The 19757-nt window shown below is 45.5% G+C and overlaps 1 protein-coding gene across 1 annotated transcript in view; it reads right to left on the reverse strand.

Annotated features, from left to right (window-relative positions):
* The window catches only part of LOC135901004 (signal peptide peptidase-like 2A), a 50182-nt gene that overhangs the window by 24966 nt on the left and 5459 nt on the right, over window positions 1-19757 (reverse strand). The window contains exons 3-7 of the mRNA XM_065430632.1: window positions 10291-10470; window positions 7370-7450; window positions 4773-4921; window positions 3643-3729; window positions 1733-1902 (exon numbers count right to left, since the gene is read on the reverse strand). Coding sequence (XP_065286704.1) covers window positions 1733-1902; window positions 3643-3729; window positions 4773-4921; window positions 7370-7450; window positions 10291-10470 — 667 coding nt within the window. The remainder of the gene's footprint in view (window positions 1-1732; window positions 1903-3642; window positions 3730-4772; window positions 4922-7369; window positions 7451-10290; window positions 10471-19757) is intronic.

Raw genomic sequence — 19757 nt, forward strand, 5'->3', positions numbered from 1 at the left:
TGAGCGTTGAATTATTGCTAATTCGTTCGATCCCCACATATTACAATTACTTGTTTGACAGCGATACTAACGCCACGTTTACATATTTTTCTGTTGGAAGTGCACCTAATGCCCAGAACTTGTACGTTGCACTGACTTATATAGCTTGCGCAAATGCTACTAATACCCTCAATCTAAAAGGGTATCTCAATATGAAATCGTCGAAGGAGGCCATTGAGTGGATGAATTGAGTTCACTGCTGTAGTAGAGGCATGATCGGTCGAATCATGCCAACCAGTTTAAAAGGAGCGCCAACAAGAACACTTAGAATTGTAGGGTTATGGTGCGTTTCGAGCAGAATCTGCTGGAAAGGTATCTTCTCTTGCTCTAAGCTAGCGGGCAATTCTACGTCTTTGGAGATTCCCTTTCGCACTTTTAGCCATGCAGTACCTTATGGTTCTGATGTTTCAGAAGAGTGGGCGCACATTTGCCAATTCACTTCTATTTGCTTTTTCACCTCAGCAGATGTAAAAAAAAAAGGTCAAGTACAAAGCACCTCAGGATGACTGAAGGCATAAATGCGGTTAGCATTGAAGTAACGTAGTGTGACACACTACGTTGCCGCCGCCGACAGCCTTCATGTAGGAGGAATATACTGCATCTGGGCTGCTCTCTCCTGGCTGCTTCTGGACGCGCTGTATGTACAGGGTGCCCCACGTAACTTTAGGCAAAGTTTAATAAATATGTAATTGCCACGCAGCTGGACAGACAAATAATCACGTTTCTTGCCGTCGCTTGGTGATGCTCAAATTATTTTTTTTCCATTCCACGATTTTTTAATTAGTCTTAATTATTGAACTTATCAAATATAATAATTAAACGAAAAGCATCAAAGAAAAAATAGTAGAGCGACATGAAAAACTCCCGATACAAATTTCTGCTGCTCAATACTTGCTGCACAAAAATGCTTTTCTGAGCAAGAAAGTAGCCCGCAAATGCATGCAAAGTTGCTGCGCGACAGGCCGCTCGAGGCACTGTCCGTGTATTCACGGATTTCCTTCACGCTCGGAAAAAACTTTTACGTAGCACGTATTGAGCAACAGAAAGCTGTATGGGGAGCTTTTCAAGTTGCTCAACAATTTTCCCCTTCACACTTTTCATATAAATATAATATTTGGGAAGTTGATTAATTAACTAGGACTAATAACATAATTAGGTAGAGTGAGAAAGAAAACTGAGTACGTCAAAGCGATGGCACACAACATTACCTTGGCTCTGTCCAGCTACGTGGCACTCGCATATTCTTAATGTTCGGCTAAGGTTACGTGGGACACCCTGCATAAACACTCTTGTGTCAATATATATTTTAACACAAGAGTGCTTGAATATACATGACATGGCTTCGATTCCGCGCAGCAGCGTAGAATGTTTAACGAAATTTTTTGTTGTAATTAAAGAGCGGCATATTCCCAGTGAGCCAAGCTTGCTTGCAAGGAAAACGGTTAGATACCGACACAGACATCGGAAAGTTTGTGATGTATCCCAAATACGCTGATAGCAATAAATGTCGCAATTCGAGCCATTCGCGCCTCACTTCACCATGCGTTATGACATTATTAGTGTACCTCGAGGATAACGGCACTCGGTAAACCAATCTCTACCAGATCACATGGTTTAGTTGCAAGACGCACTTCACGTGCGCCGAGGTGATGCATTCGATAGAAAGTTCCGAGTTCGTGTCAGGCGCACTCACCCAGGTACCGGTAGAAGTAATACAGCACGAGCAGCATGACGCTCATGTGGATCACGAACATGATGACCACCTTGGGAGAGAGTGGCACCGCGAACTCCTCTTCCATTTCGCCCATGCTCTCCGTGAAGTCGCGCTCAGCGGAGACGTGCACGAGAGACCCGTTAGATGAGCTGGTGTAGAAGGAGACGACGAATGAGGTACGCATGTATGCTGTGCGTGAGGACAAACTGCTATGAGAGATGGAAACATCTTGCTAAACTAGACAGCCGTATTACAAAGATATGAAATATTCGAGAGAAGAAAAAAACTGTGTTTTCCGTTTACAGCTGTCTCATAATGTGCTGCGAAATGCACTTTCCATTGCAATTAGAATGTTATGGAAACATATGGCAGACAAGAGAAAAACGTGGGCTGGTGAATGTCTGAAGGACGCACCTCGTTTCATAGATGCGCAAGAAAAAGTAGTACTTCAAAATCCTCATGTTTCGCACAATAGTGGAGGATATTGTACAAGAGGTGCCACGCGTACTATATCTTCTTGCATGACTATGAAATGAGAAGCTTTCTTCGGACGCTCATTTCGGTGTGTTTACGTACGGAGTGCTTGAACTGAATATTTCAGCCATGATGGTTGCATTGAAACGTGTTCAGCTCATAAAGTGCCTGCATAATACATAATTTTTCACTAGCGTTGCCTGTTCATCTCGTTAGTCTATGACTATAATAAAAGGGCAGCCCGTTTAAACATCTAGAAACTTGCCCAAAGAAAGTCTTTATGAACTCCTAATCTTCAATATTGGGCTGATTCCTTCATCCGCTATCCTTCTCAGGCCCAGTGGACCGTCGTGACCAGCGCCTTTACTATGAGTTCCACCTTTCAATTCTCCGGTGGTCTTTCATACTACATCTCTGGATACCTGTTTATAGCAATTTATACTTTTCAATTTAATTTATTTCAGTTTATTTCTTTCTTTTACAAGAAAGAGAAGCAAGAGCAAAAGGCCAAGTGGCCTCACAGAGGCTCTTGCTCCAATTGACATTCGGCAAACTGGCACGTTTCATGCAGATGAGAAGACGTGCATTGTACATACATGCACGTAAACATTACATGCTACTTGTGACATTATGACGATCAAACGTGATGGTCTTAAAATGGCCGCTACCACGCACACTTGTAGTTTGTTTTCTTCGTGCTTGCATTTATTTCAACGCTACGACAAATGGCTTTACTGAGCTCTGTACCTCCTTCCGTTTTATCAGCTGCTCTATCTACTCCTGGCCTCTCTCTAGATTTTTCATTTCCTACTTTTAGGCGCGTTAGGCGAAAAATGTACATTGCTTGGGATATTTGACTGCGGTGCATTTTATGCTTAGTGATGTTATCCCTATGAAAACCGCAACATAGGAATACATCAAATATAAGAGGAGGTACACTTCCATGAGCTAGAGCGCAGTTAGTCCTCGCGTTCTGTACTTTGTCCCTGCCAACGCGAACGAGACAGCGATACACAAGTGGGAGCTTTATTATGCGGAGCATTTACGTCTATAGGCAACCGATATGCAGCGTTTGTAACGTCAAGTTGAGGTTAGACCGAAGTGCATCATTTACAAAGTTCTCGTACGCAGGTTAAGGGGATTTAGCATACGGAAAGTAGTACAACTGAGGGTTAAATTTGATACATTTCTAAGTCGTGGAATATTTAGCATAGTCATGATCATTAGTGAACGTGAACACTTCTAGGAGCAGGGTCAGTTCACTTGCGTTCGAACGAAGAATTGAATCTAACTGCACTGGAGACAACTTAAGAATGTAAAATGTGTCCTAGTTCATGTCTGTAGTTTTTTTCTTTGGCCGTAGCTTTACGTCCTCAAAGGAGAAATAAACAAAAAATATAAATAAAAAGGCGCACATGTCCGCGTTTGCTTCGGAAGCTTGGCGGTGGCTTTTGGCGGCGCGCCGAGATTTCTTCTTGGGCTTGGTGACCTTGGGCTGGTACCTGCGGTAAGCCATGCGACAGAGTGTTAAAAACGCTCACACTTTTCAATGATCATCTAATTAATTCGAATCACAGTGAACAGATATACCCAGGCCGTATTTCTAATATACCTGGCGCATTTAGATTATGACCGCTGTTTGTTCTCCGAGTTACTGTGGCTTGAATGCATACTACCTACGAAAGTTTTCTTGTGGACAGGATGAAATTACTTACTGGCGGCATTCGGTGACAGCCATGGAAAAGTACGAACAAACCGACAGCCTTGTCACCTTGTGATATACCGGCCAGAAATTCCTTGGCATCAATTAAGACAATTCAGTGGTTTCGGATACTGTCTATGGAACCGCTTAGTTCTCGCTTCAGTCGTTTCGAATCCGCTTCTTGACCTTCGGTGTGCACGCTTCTGTCGCATCATTTCCGAATCCTGGTGTTGCTGGTTATGTAAGCCAACAATACGAAGAAGAAAAAGAATATTGAAGGCCAGTGTCTTCAGAGATAAAAAGAAAAGCTAGTGAGTGCGGAAATCTTGGAAGACCAGTCCCAAAAGGGAGACGGAATGGTGGAAAAACTTTCAGATACGTCATTGCACTCTTTTTGCTAGTCGGCTGGGATGGGTTTGTCGCATGCTTGTTTACTGCGGCGCTCTGACCTTGTAACGAGCAGGCAGTAGGGTCAGCGTATCAAGCCCAATAACACACATATATAATTGATTTTACTCGTTTATTTACCATACCTTCCGATCCCCTAGCTGGGACATTGTGTAAAAGGGGTTACGATATTAAGTAAGCTCACGAAGAACTGAAGTAAACGAAACAAGTAAGAATTTCAGGACCAATGGCAAGGAACATGGAATTGGATTAAAAGAGGGGCTGAGAAGGGATCAAATGCCTGCGCAGAGACTTCTAAACAAGGAAGGCCGTGCGCACACGTGGAAGAACGAGTAGCGACAACGTCGCGGAACTATCGCAACATAAAAAAAATATTTCTTAGGAATTCGCCGCGAGTAGACTAACGGCGTCAGCAAAGGCGGTAGGCATACTCACTGGGAGAGTTGCGCCACACCGGACCAGTAGGCGCCTCCGACGACTGTGCCCATGGCGATCATCCAGATAACGAGGAAGCTCCAGTCGAACGATGTTGGCATCCAGAAGAGTTTCACCACTAGGCTCTCGTTGTGATGGTCGTCATAGCGCTGCGCACGAAGAAGAATACACGAGGAGGCTAACTTTTTCCAGTTTGCGTGCATGTGCGATCATCAACCGTCTATGCCCAATAGTGACATGCCCCATACTTCAATGCCTCGCTCACAACTGATTCTCAAAATGTATAAGTTACTAAGAACATGGTTCTTTGGTTAGCTAACTTTTTTTCCCCAAGATCACTGCTGTCCCCCGATCACGTTCTCACAATACAAAGAGAAGGGAAACGCAGTCGAGGACGGCAGAAGGCTAGGTGGAGTGATGAAATTAGGAAGTTCGCGGACGCTTGTCGGAATCGGTTGACACAAGACAGGGATAATTGGAGATCGCAGGGAGAGGCCTTCGTCCTGCAATGGACATAGAATAGGCTGCCACTCATGATGATGAGGAACCGTGTTTAATAACCCCAACCGTCCCCCTTAGAAAATTTTACTGCGTGCTGCCGCACCACGCTTCTCATCCAATGAAACGCGCTCGGAATTCCAATTCGCAGTTCTGTACATAGAAAGCTGCACACATATTCTACAAGGAATACTTTCCAGGAGGTGCAAGCGACGATGTACAGATTTAAGTGCCCCATGTCACAAAAAAATTTGATGTCGGCGCCGGATGTCACTTGCCGAAAAATCCTTCTGAACCCCAATCAGCCAGGCCATTCGATAGGCGCAGCGGCAGTATTGAACTAATTCAATTCTTCAAAGTAACATGCATCAGAAAAATCTCTAAGTACACTCTATACAGAATATAAAGACAGGTAGCGCGGGAATGTAATTTGTGTTTACGAGAAAACATAATTGTTTTACGCGGAAACTAAAAAAAATTTTCCAGCATTTCCACCATACATAGACCGGCCGCAACGTCCGAGATTTGCGCGCGCCGGCTCGCGCAAATCTCGTAGCGCGACGGAGCGGTGCGCCCGGTTCCTTGCAACACCTCCAGAGGGCGCTCGCCTCTGCTGCATCGCGGTCCCCGCAAGAGGCCGTGTATCTACCAGGAAGCTCGCCTTCGTGCAGAGCGTTCGCCGCCAGTGTTTCCCGGTGAACACTACGTACATAAGCTGCAGTTGCTGGGAAGCGTGAGAAGCAGTCAGGGATCTTTGAATGCTATCGCTTTCCGCTCGTAAAGGCGAAGGTTAAGCGTCCTCCCCACGTTTTTTTTTTGTTTTTAACTGCTTGCAAATTGCCCGTCTAATGAGCAGGACACACAGAAGTGCAAAGCTGTTTGTTTGAAGGGGCCAGTATTCGAAACATTATCATTGCATCTAGAGCACAGATTAAGAAAGGAGTTACATTTCCGAGTCGTAGACGGGAGGTATAATACATTATCATACACGTGCGTTAAGTGTATGATAATTGGTTTTATAGTGAAAGTAGCAGCGTGCACAGAAAGGTACAAGTTATTGGCGAGTACTATTTGTGTTAATTCGATGTGTACACCATTGCAGAAGTCCCTCTGTATATATAAGGAAATATTTAAAGGTTGTGGGATCCTTCTTCATCGGGATTTCAGTAATAAAGCACAAAAGATGAAAAAAACAAATGCTGTGACATGATGAGTTGTAAAAATTCATTGCAAGATTCTGTCTCCATGTATCAACTAATGAGAAGCACACTCAGAGCTCCGGTTCTTATTCACAGGTCTTCACAATCAATACAGTCTTGTGATCAAATAAAAAGATGGTACACAATATGTGTTGTTTCCTGTCTTAAGCATGGATAAGTCGGCTAGTTGGTAATGCATTATTATAAAAACTTAGAGCGCTATATATGCACAGGACGTAGGGGAAGAAACACACACCACGCGCGTGTAATGTGCTTCTTTTCCTATGCCCTGTGTGTTTATGGCGCTCATATACATTATAATAGTTTACGTTCTTGATGTCTTTAATGCTACTTTCAAATGGCTTGTAGTAAATTAATTTATCACTGACAATTAGTTCAAATTGAGCGACGCAAGACGACGAAACGCACGAAAGAAAATTGAACGAATATACAGCTGTAGGCTTGTGATGATTGTGCCACAAACAACCACTTGCCTTTCATTTTAGCCATTGCATTCTCACTACCAACCTTGAGAGAACTTCTTGCTGGGCACGTTGGTATTGATTCATTATACCAAGTTTAAGGCGCCAAGAAACAACACACAGCACACATTGTCTGTGCCTAACGCCTTTTCCTTGTGTGCGCGTCCACTGTGTTTCTCTGGTATTTCCTTTTTCAAGTTTCTCATGCACCAACTGAACCAAGAGCTCGCGCTGATACACACATTCTCCGTTCCCCTGTTGTGTTTTATGTGTGCTTTATTGTTTTTTGGCACCTTAAAGATAGGTATGATGAATCACTACTATTTATTTGTATTTAGTGGCAGTATACCTATGTAGTTCATTGAATGGATATAATGGGAGAAGTTTGATTATCCTCGTCTACCGCCGAGTGACTTACCGCAATCCTATGTGCAGTTTCGTTGCCGACAAAACCGACGATGATGTCGAGCTTTTTGATAGCCGTCTTCGATTCTTCAGCCTGTGAGAGGAGATTGATGAAATTACCAGGCGGTGCTCTTCCCATTTCCCGGAATCGTAGTGGCAGCTTAATAAAGGTTGATTCAGTTCATAGCTGGTTGCAGCGCAACAACAGACCAATAAAACGAAGCTCACAGAATTCTCGGCACAAGGACAGTTTGAGCGTTAATTGGGAATGCAGCTCCCACACTTAGAGCCCTTGAGGTTTCACTTTCTCAAAATTAGGAAGTAAAACTGTGGAAAAAGCGTTCGAGACGCTCGGACGGCTGAGTTAGTGAAGAAAGGTAGCACGAAACAGGTTAAGTTGGACCTCACTTTTCGCTGTGACCGCAATAATGTCGCTGAATAATGAACAGGCCGGTTTCATTATCACTGATCTTGCCCGTTGTAGCGGCATTAAAGCAACACATTGGTGTCGCAGTGCATCGACTGCTGCTGCTGTAACGAGGTGATGTCGCATGCTGCATTATGTCAATCGACAGCGTTTTTCTACGCCATTGGTGAGGATCACTTGCAGAAAGACAACCTTGATTGTATGAATGAAACAAATCGAAAGGAAACTTTAACTCAAGAGATTTTACTTAGGTACATGGGAACGGAGGAACCTTCCTGTTCACTTTGCGCTGCGCCAAATCCGACGACGTTTGTGGGGCTTAAAAGAAAAAATGCAAGGTCTACCAGGCGCAGGCACATTTTCTGTGGCAAGAAAGGTTCGACAAAATAAAGTTTAAGAAAACTGAAGAGCGAAGTTTACAAAGCTCTAATCCAGCAATAAAGAATGTATTTCACAATTCAATAAACCGCACATTCTGAGATATACGATGCGGACGGAACTGATTTATTATACAGCGCTCCGAAATATACCAAAACTTTGTAAGCAGGACATTGACAAAACTCCCGTAAATAGTGCAAGATTTCAACGTAAGCTGTAAACTCGTATCTCACAACTGTCCGTTTGAATTTCTCTAACGGTTGCGAAACATGCTTCAATTTTTTTGAAGCTGATTAATTATCAGCAATGTTTTAACAAATATAACGGACATAAAATAAAATTCAGGTTCCTGCACTTTCCACAATTCAGTTTTCTCGCTTAATACAAGGAATTTTATTCAAACCGGTTAGACTGAAGAAAGCACAAAGATGTAGTGTGCACTTCTTAAGTAACGACGTGGCATTCACTCCCTCAGGGATCGGCTAGCGTTCCCCACGTACCGTGTTCATCAGACCCAGCTCCCTGTGAGTTAATTTCTTACTTTAGAAATGAAAATTCTGTGAGAGAAATAAATTTACCATTCCGAGCGAGCAGAAGACAAGTTTGCACGGGTCATTCGGCAGCATTAAGGTTGAGGACTTCCAAAGTTGCTCCCAACAAAGAGAGAAAGGTTGGAGAAGTGTATCTGACTTCATTAGAGATTAGTTTCAGGAGAAATTAGAGCTCTTTGTCCGGAATTAAAAATGATTTTGGGTTTCTATTGGAGACAGTGCGGCTTTTTTTCATGACCCTTGCATATAGGACTTATGCCGACAGTAAAGTTTCGTTCGTTCTCCGTCCTCGCTTCACCGTTGGAACTTGAAGCTTCTCGGACGATGATCGGCAGATGTTGATCAAACGCAGGCAGGAAACGATGAGATCAGATGTACAAGAAATATTTATACGTAAACTTTTCTATATACATGGCAGGTAAAACAAACACATTACAAACTTGAACAATTGAGAAACAAAGTCTCACTCTTCTACTGTCTCAATGACTGTTAGAGCCCAGACACGTTTTAACGTACATAGTACGGAGGCTCACTGATCTACCAGCAATCCTGATTTCAGCCAAGTCTGAGGGACAACATGTCCTCCCGATTTTTATAGCCCAAATATACAAAGAAAAAAAGGCGGTAGGGCCGTTGGCCCGTCCCACAGGTTCAGTTGCCAATCAGAGTCAACCGTTTGTTAAGCCACAACCCACAGGGATGGGCTTACTCTCAAAAATAAACATATTGGAAAACAAAGCTCTTTTCCTTCTTCTCCAAAACTCCGTTGCCCTCTCATTTCTCCGTAGTTAGTGGCGGGCTCAGCAAAACACGCCAGGCCCGCACAAGTTATCGCTAGACCGTTTCAAATCCCAACGGCGTCTAGGCCGCAAATGTCTCGGAAGCAGGGGCATCGATACCACGAAGTGCCGCTGTACTCAAAGTTTGGCCGTGTTGGAGACGGACGGCCCTCCTTGTCCTTCACACTTATTGTCTACAAGACAAAGTTCTTCGAGTGCGTGTTTCCAAGACGCCGTCGTGCGAATGCACTCTTTACGTGTGCACCGCATTCCTACAGCGTGCACGGTAAGCTGGCCTTCGACACCACACAGGCAGTCGCACCCAACAACAAGGCTGGCGATTACGTTGCGGACGCGTAGAGGATTAGGTCCATGCTCACTGCATGCAGCACGGGGTCAGAGTTGCTAAGTCCTTCTTAACCTCGGCGGCGCCTCCAATTAGTCAGGGACTCGGGCGCCAGACCCACAATACAGCGGTTCGTTTCAAGGCTGGTCTGTGTGACCCGTCGGCAGACTGCCAACATCGTGCGCACAATACTGACTTCCAGGAATCGGCACACGCCCGCCTGGCACCTGCCGCGACGCGTCACCCAACCCCGCGCGTTGCCTGTGACCCCACATAACACAGCAACTGTCGCCCCGCTGACATGGGGGGAAGTGAACCCCCTCTCTATACACAAAGCACGAGGCCGATTCGTGAGACTTAAGAACCCGAACAATCAGAGCGACCTTACACCGACCTTAATAGCTCCCGAAAGTCCCAGCCCACAGACCGGCGGACTCAATTCGCTTTGCGTACCACGCGGCTGGCGTTGACGGAAACGAGGACGCCCTTGGCCTTGGCGCTCTTCGCTTGCTGGATCAGCTCGTCGTTGGAGGTGTTGTCGCAGCGCTCCAACAGCACCACTTTGCCCTCGAAGCTACGCCGCTCGTAGTCGCAGTCCGTGTCGTTGAGCGTGTTCAGGAACGGTTGGTACTCCTGCATGTAGGAAGCGAGGACCATGAGAAAAAGTGGGCAGTTTCGCCCAGGCGTAGAAAAATTGAAAGCGATGGCAAGGCCTCGCGTTGCGTCACAGCTCCTCGGACCGCCTTCAACAATAAGCGGAGGGTGACGTGTTGACGCGACACGGCGCAGGAAGCAACAGCGCCCTAGCTACACTGGAAACTGTTATGCCCCAACCACTGGCACGCGCCGAAAGCTTCGGCGCGCGCTGGCAAGCGAACGCGTCGCTTCGCTTCGGCTGGAGGGAAAGGGCGCGCAACCACTGGAGACGCGCGCCGAAGCTCGCTCCTCGGCTGCGGCGCACTGTTGCTGGACTATCCCGACTTCATCTGTCAAAGTTCGGCCTAAAACAGCCTGCTGTAAACTAAGCTTGAAACAATAAGTTAGTGATCTGTGTGTGCTTTTAGACATAAAAAACACGTTTGAATAATGAATATACACCTGCCGCAAGTTTGTTTTTATTTTTGAAGTAACAATAGTGTACAAAATATGGACATCAGCGCACGCGCGTCGTCTGTCTGCAAGATGGCTTTGCAAACACCTGCACGACTGTTGTACCATTTCATTTTTTGGTAGCTTATTGCACAGCCAACTATGTTAGAATTAGGCGTGCAATGTATAACTGAAAAAAATCTGTGTTGGAAATATTGCCACGTAGTAGTGACGGTAAATAAATAGTGCCGGCTCAATCGCAACGTTAGCGGCGAGCAATGTCGGCAATCGTAGAAAATCTCATCTGCGGGTCAAGCGCGTCGGTTTGCATACGGCAGTCGTCGAAAGTTACAGCCTATTCGCTGGTGCCCGCGCGCCTTCCAGAAACTACAACACAATTCGTGTCGCGTATGCAATCAGATTAGCAATGTTCGTCGACAACAGACAGAACCATCGATAGCATTCGCGAAACTTGCGATACGTTCAGGCGCGTCCTGCACCGAGCGATAACGTTTAACATTTTTTAGCCGGTGAAATACGGTAACCGGATACAGATAAAGCATCCGTGTCAATATAATTATGCTTGTTGGTGCACGAGAGAAACGTGAAAAAGTGGGTTCTGAGAAAATCAGCAAAGCGAAATTGAAACACCTGTAGCACTCACAAAAAAAAAACTAGAATAGCTAAAATGTATGTAATTCGTATCTTGTCTCCCCCCAATTCTTGATTCTGCCAAATCTAGCCCATGGAGCACCTCCATTATTCTAGGTTGTTTTGATGCATCAACACCGCATCCGGAGGCCTTCACGTTGAGTGTATTGCTACAAAACATTTTCACAGTGCAAGGGCCATGTTATATTGTAACTGGTTTCCACATATCAAGTTTGCCTTTCTTTACATTAATGAAATGACATACCGTCAGATAATACAAGCTTGAGAATTAGAGGGTTTTGATAGGAGTCTTTCGTTGCCCTTTGCCAAGTCATACTATTGAAGCACTTATTCGAATGTATGGGAGCAGCTCATTTGCATAGTAACAGAAATATATAAACAGGTTATTTTCACAATTTACACACTTCGTCACCACAAAAAGAAAAATTGCAGTTTATTGTTTTCAGCCTGCCATGATGTTTTGACTGAGAAATATATATTCAATTTGTTCTGCAAGGCACGCAATAATTGCTGTGGCATATTATTTTATTGCACAACACTACATACAGTAGCCAGCCATTATTAAAACTCAGAAGAAATTAATAGCACAATGCATATGATCAGGCACATAGCATATTATTGCACTTTCTTAATTCATGGCAGAACGACGACCACAGGCGTCCTTCTCCAATAAGGTCAGCATCCATCGTGCCTCCTTACCATCGGGCTTCACACCCTCAGCATGTTCAACCTCAGCTTTGTGGTGTTTAAAACAACCTCAAATGCGTCTTATGGTTCCAGGGATAAGAAAGAAGACCGTCCTGCCTACCTTGGCCTTGAAGCAAGCAGCTCTGGATTGTTTGCACACTTTCTACTTTGATCGAGTCCACATATATACGGATGGTTCTTCTACTCAGACCAGCTCCACCAGCGCAGTGGTTATACCATCACGATCACTAAGCATCCAATACAAGATTTCTTACTTGACAACATCGACCGGTTCGGAGCTTGTTGCCCTCCGAGGTGCGGTTGATTATATTAATAACCAACCGGCTAATCGGTGGGCAATATTCTGCGATTCAAAGGCGGCCTTACAATGTCTTCTGTCATCTCTTCGTCGCGGGTCATGTGAACAACTCGTGTCGAAGATACGAGAAATGCACCATCACATGATCATGAAAGGACACGACGTCATGTTTCAGTGGCTGCCTGGTCATTGCGGTATCTCCGGCAACGACCTCGCTGACGAAGCTGCTAGGAAAGCCCACGAAGGAGCAACCCTTATTTCTATACCTTTATCGTGGACCAACGCAGCCCAACACTTAGGCAAGCTAGCGCACTCTTTTGACATTGGAAAAGTGGCACACACCTGAATTCACTCAACATCGATTGCATTCCCCCGATCCCTCTATGCAACTGCGGCTGTTACCGTAACATGTTACATGTTACCGTAACATGTTACCGCACAGCACTGTTTCCTCTTCCGCAAAATGAGGAAACAGTGCTGTGCCGCTTACGCTTGGGCGTCGCATTCACTAATGCATATGCATTTTTGATTGGAATGGCGGATAGCGCCGAGTGCAATGCCTGCGGTGTCGAGGAAACCATAGAACACCTACTGTGCTACTGCCCATCTTTTGAAGATGAAAGGCAAGACCTCTGCACAGCTCTCAGTCAGCTAGATGGAAAGCCGTTCACCTTGAACTAGATCTTGGGACCATGCCCTCGCATGTCGCAGCTACAAAAGGCCACAGAAGCGCTGCTGCGATATTTGCAAGATATCGGATTGAGTCAGCGTCTGTGATCGAAACTGAGTGACCGACTGATATCCCCAGTGGACTTTCTTTTCTTTTAATCTTTCCGTCCTTCTTTCCCTTTCCCCAGTGTAGGGTAGCCAAACGGGCTCAGTCCTGGTTAACCTCCCTACCTTTCATTTATCATTTTCTCTCTCTCTTCTTAATTCATGCCCTTTTTTTAATTGCACAAAAGCTACTGCACTGAAATAGTATACTAGTACATACTTAAACAGCACAATTTTATACTACGATAATAATCAATCATTCAAATTTTTATTGTAGTGCCCAGGAACAGCTAGAGAGCCTTTGTACAGGTGCACTTAACGAGCACTATGTGAGACAAAATGTACAGAAAACATGAATGTAGTAGACAAAAAAATGGAAGATAGAGAAACAAATAGGAAAAAAAGGAAACGCGGAAAAGTAAAAGGGAGTTAATCCTACATGATTATCTACAGATACACAAAACACAGGAAATGAACTCTGAAGTATGTTTTGGAGTCGAGTCTTATTAGCACAATCTTGTAACAAGCCCAGGCAACGAATGTGGAATGCTACCTGGTATACTATTGCGGCACAAACAAATGCATATGATCAAGAAGCTTTAAGGAATGTATAATGTCATGGACCACCTTATACAGGAACAAAAGGTGTGATTTATTAAGACTTGAATCTAGAGGTGCGAGTTGAAGTATACTTGAGAAGGCTCAACTGTGGTCGCCAGAATGGCAAAAGTGATGCTTTAAGATAGATATCAATTTATTCTGGATGCGTTCAATGAGGTCAGAATTAGATTTGCTCATTGCACCCCCCTCCTACAGAAGCATACTCTAGTAGTTGGAGGCACACAGCAGAATTTCAGAAACGCAACAGGTGAGTGGAAATATGCAATTCCAAGAGCGTGAAGGGCATCTTGTGTAATTATCTATGTGAAGAGAAGCTTAGCATTTTGTCGAAGTACACACCAAGATCTTTCATTTCATCGACCCTAAGAAGTGGAGCATCACGTAGGGTGTATCAAAATTTCACATGGTGCGTTTTGTGCATATAACTTAATGCCATAGTGTTGGAAGCATTTAAGAGTACTTATTGCTTCTGCACCAGTTTGAGAGTGAAAAAATGTCTTTTTGGAAGTCGATGCAGTGGTGAACACTGTTGACAGTCTGAAATGTCGGCACACAAAGTCATGCTGTTCATTTATTAAAATGCTCTTAGAACTAACATAAACCGAGGAATCCCATATAGATTCAAACACCTGACGCACTGAAGAGGATAGATATAGGTCGGCAGTTAGTAACTGCACATCTAGCACCTGATTTTTGCATGGGCAATGTTCATGCTACCTTTCGAGTGCTAGAAAAGGTACTAGACTTTAGGGAACTATTGAAGATGCTTGTGAGAATGAGGAACAAGTATGCTTCCATACGTCTTAACCCTTTCAGACACCACTTTATCCCATTGATTGAAAAGTTGCTTTCACCACATCTCTTGCATCCTCAGAATCGTAGAAAGTGTACAGCTGTAGCAAATGTTAAGAATTTTCAATTGTTTAGCGAGTTTTGTCAAGTTTACAATATTTCGACTCCATGCGAAAACTCACTACAGGAACACAAAATATGAAAACATGTACTATTTTGTGTTTTGAAAAGCTTGAAAAGCACTTATCCAGCCACCTGACAATTATGCCTGGTGCACGACATTGTAAAAAACAATGAAAGAAGTGAACCCGCTACATACAACATACTGACACAGAGTAACAACACCCAGCCGTCTACCTTACCACTCATTTTGTTAAAACATTCTGCACATTATTCAAAATTGCAGTACAGTTCGAATAATAAGTGTTTCAAATGTATGAAACACATTTTAAATACCATTACTTTCATCAGTGCTTTTGCTATAGATGCACGCTCCAGCTGTGCCCAATTGTGTAGACGGTGTCTCAAAGGGTTAAGCTCTGTGGAGGAAATACCATCAACACCACAAGAAAGGGAAAGTTTAAGGCACTTCATATACTTGGAAACGAGGTTTTCATCGACTGTTAGCATACACTGCGCCAGACTGAAAAGGAAGGTTACTTGAAGCATATTTCACACCATATAGCAAACAGAAATGTTCTGCAAAGGCATCAGCAGTGTTCGAGACAACACCACTATTTTCATGAAGAAGACGTAAATCTTTGGCACTCCTTTTAGAAGAGAGAGCCCACAAAGCCCCAGAAATATTTTGAATTATGTGTCACGCTGGCTTCAACACAATCAATCTGGTCAAAGTGATGATTCTAATAATAATAATAATAATAATAATAATAATAATAATAATAATAATAATAATAATCTTAGTGGTAACGTGGCACACTAGACTAAAAAGAAGGCTGATGCCTGTATGTTAGAGCATCTGATAACCAGCCATCTAAAGCAGGAATTTGCAGGATGCAGAAGAGACTTCCTTCCCCTCCATGTGCACACACACTTGCTCAATAACACAGCACGGCACACACGCACACATTTGACAGGTGCACAACACACAGGAGTGCCAATGAAGTCTGGTTCCAAGGAAGGAGAATCCAAATCGCCAGGGGGGTGGAGAGAAAGCTCTGCATGCCAGATATAATCATGGAGTTGTGGTGTCGGGCCATAGAGGCGTGATGAGGGCTTGGGCTGTGCTGACCACTTGTTCAGACGAACTGAAGAAAGATTAGTGCTGTCCAGAGAGACATCAAACACCCTGTAGTATAGACTAGTGCAATGTTGCGTTGGTATTGCAGGGTGTGCTACTTGAGGGGTTTGAGGCAATCCTCGAAGGCTGGCATGAGCTTGTGACAACCGAAAAGACGGGAGTAAAGGGTGCCTATTGTCCGGCGCTGAACAAGCTTAAGTTTGTTAGCGTCGCGAGTTTGGTACGGGAACTATACTGATGAGCAGTACTCAAGTCGTGACAGAATGATACAAGTGTAGAGTGCTCGGAAAACCTTAGGTCATCAGGGAAGGGAGACACGGGACACAAACCCAAGAAAGGGCCGGTGCTTACATACAGTGCTGGTGACATATGCGGAAAAGTTGAGAGAACAGCTAAATGCTACACCCAGAATGGGAAGGGCCCGAACAGTCTTTATAGAAGTGCCTCCAAGGAAGAAGGTTGGACGTGCAGCAGTTTCGTTGTGGCTGATATGCATGGCAGCACTTTTTACGGTGCTACTACAAAGTTTGATATTGTAGGCCCAGTCGTTCACCTTTACGGAATGTATTTATCGTAAGCACACATGCTGTGCATCGGCATATTGTTGTTGTGGAAGCGTTAACTTGTTAATCAAACACATTCTGCGCAGATGCATTAGTAACTTGGTTTTGATTAGATGTTTGTCCTGACTACAATCTATAGTATCGCAGTAAGAAACATTTTAGTAGAGGCTGAAGGGATTCCAGCAGTTTAAGCATACTGACTGCACAAAACACTGATGACGCCTTTTCACCTTCCCCACAATGCACTCACACCATCTACACTTTCCATAAGCAAAAAGTGAGATAAAAAATCAATTACAGTTTCATTGACTCAGTACTAGCTGATTCTGAAGCGGGCATCGAAGCAATCGTGATATACGCTGCTACATGCATAGGTCTTGCATGATGCAGGTCCTGCTATGCACTGCACACAGGGCACATGTTGCAAACAGATAATTTCTTTTTGCAGTGCTCAACTATAACATGACTCAACATGACTGTGTTGTCACGTATGCTTCAGTGCGTCAGTGTTCTTGATTGCTACACGAGCGATTTATGCCCAACTAGCCCAAAAGACGGACGCACTAGAAAGAAGTTAGTGAATGAGTACAGTGAACTTGTACTGAACTGGATTCACATGCCGAATAGAAGAGCGCAGTGTCAGCTGAAACAGGCGGCACGGCTGATTATGTAAGTACTTCCAATAGTTCGGCGGAAGTTATCTTTACCACTGAAAACAGCGCAGAGCTTGCCCGTTAAACTTGAGTCAACCGACACCACACGAAACACGCCGCGGTTGACCAACCCAACTTCCACACGGTTCATTCACCACATCACAGGTCACACGAAGTCAAGAGTGCCATATTTTAAATCACTGCAGCACCAAACGGACCTGAAAATTCATTTCATTCGACAGAGTTTCTCAGGTGAGTTCGTTCACTCGCCAGTTACGAACTCGATGGACCCGCTAGGCCTACGCGTAACGTAAACAACATCGGCGATAGGCGAGTGCTGATTATCCAGACTTCGGAACTCGTAAACATGTTTCCATTCGTTTTGAGCACAACAAAATGCACACACAACAAGCACGGACGTTGCGGTAATCGTGATTCGGTTGGCTGTTTTAGCAGACGATCGCACTGAGCCCGGCGGAACCCAGTGGGCAGGTTGGATTAGTCGGCGTCGTTCGAAGTCGCTTCGGATCCACGTCGCACTGCCACAACCCACGGTCGTCGGTCGTGTCGTCGTCGGCATACTATTACAACACTGTTTTTCAGGAACACCGTCGCGCGCGTCGTACGCCCAAGGAACTCGGACGATCGTTGGTGCCGTCGCCTTCGTACGGGCAGGTACGGGCGGCCATGTCAGGCCTAGTAGCGGAGTCTCCGCAGCCTCCGATTGGTTGACGCCTGCGACTCGTCGCAGCCTCTCATTGGTGCACGCCGGCGGAGCTTCGCCGCGCGTCGCCAAACTTCAAGCATCGGCAGAAGGCATAATCGCTGCGCGACGTTCCGCTTCAGCGCGTTTGCGACCGACGCGTTAACGCATTTGACCCTTCGGCGCGCGCCGAAGCTTTCCAGCGCGTGCCAGTGGTTGGGGCATTAGGCGTCTCGAAACACAGTCGTGGTGAAAGCCGAAACCGGCGTTTCAGGCGGCGCGCCTCACGCTTGCAAGAGATCAGAGATAGACTAAACATTCAATAGTGCGAAAGCACTGTATGCCCCATTACGCGAAAAACTGGAGTTGTAGTCAGCGGCGTGACCGAGTGACCGTACCAAAGTGACCTATGGCAAAGAGTAAAAACAAATAAAAAAATGACACAGCTTCGTCAGACAGGCGAAGCACCGACTGCAACAGCAAATTAGTAGATAGCTGTACGAAGTAGGGATACTTACAGCGGCCATATTAACTTGTAAAGATTCGCTAACTAAATTAACAATGATAGAATATGTGGGCGTGACTCAACGAGGACAGAGACAGAGACATCGCTGTCGCTGTGAGTCTACTTTTCTTCTACGTCTTTGTTCAGTAGCGCTTATGCATCCTATAATGGTTTCAAACCAACTAGCACGCTAACGTTTTTTAACTAAATTAACAAGCACGGCGTAACGCGTACACAGGTGAACATGAACGCATCTTGCTAGATGAGCGCGGAAGCCCTCTGTCAAAATGGTTGAGTGAGGAATTGCGGCAGCAGCCAGCAAATTGATCTTCGTCCATCTCTCGCCTAAGCGCGAACGCAACATTGAAGGCACAGCGCATACAAAGCTATCGGCCCTGCGCGCACACTACACAAATTGTAGATTGCTTTGAATATGAGGCCCGCGTGGGCGCGCACTTTAGCTACGTCGCAGACCGCTTTCAAGACCCACGCACGTCGGCAATGCTTCCCTACGGCGGCCGCCAGTCGCGTGCCCACCGCCGCAGTAGACGCCGCGGTTGCCTGCACTCTGTGTGGAGCGGCGGGCGAGGAGGACATCGAGGCACCCTAGCAGCCGCCCGAGAAGAATGCCCCTCCTCCCTCGCCTAACCAGTTGGTGTTGCCTGACCACCCTGCTTCGCACGCGAAAGGAGAGGGCACGCTTCCTGCCCGCGTTCCTCGCTCGCGCACGCGAGGTCGAACCGCGTTCGTCGGCTCACCCTCACACTCTTTCACTCGCACATACAGCATACGTCCAACACCCTCTAGAAAAGCTATATGTGCGAGCTAACACCCTCTAGGTAAGCTATTCTGGTGCTCCTTCTCTCCCCCTACTTTCATTCCCTACCCCCTGTGCGGCGCGGTTGAGGTGTCCTCTGCTGAGAGACAGTTACTGCGCTGCACTTTACCCCAACCTTTCCTTCCCATCATCGAGAATCTCCTTCTCTCTAGGAAAGCTACGGCGCGCAGCGGCGGTTTTGTCGCCCTTGGACTTTATACGGAATGTCACGGCGACGCCGACGGCAGAAATGCGCCTGGGGCGTCCTTATAACTGCCATCGCATTAAAATACTCTGTTCTGCTTCAAATTTCTAGGGAGGTTCCTGGAAACAAAGTTAACTAGTGCCTTTGAAAAGAACACCAGGTGAATGCCATCTGTGCAAAAATATCGAACCCAGGCAGGCCTCCAGGGTGCGATACGGGCACGCTTCCCGGACGCTACGGCGTCTCCGCGGTTCTGTCT

This window comes from Dermacentor albipictus, chromosome 2 (genome assembly GCF_038994185.2).
Source record: "Dermacentor albipictus isolate Rhodes 1998 colony chromosome 2, USDA_Dalb.pri_finalv2, whole genome shotgun sequence".
In the NCBI taxonomy this organism is placed as follows: Eukaryota; Metazoa; Arthropoda; class Arachnida; order Ixodida; family Ixodidae; genus Dermacentor; species Dermacentor albipictus.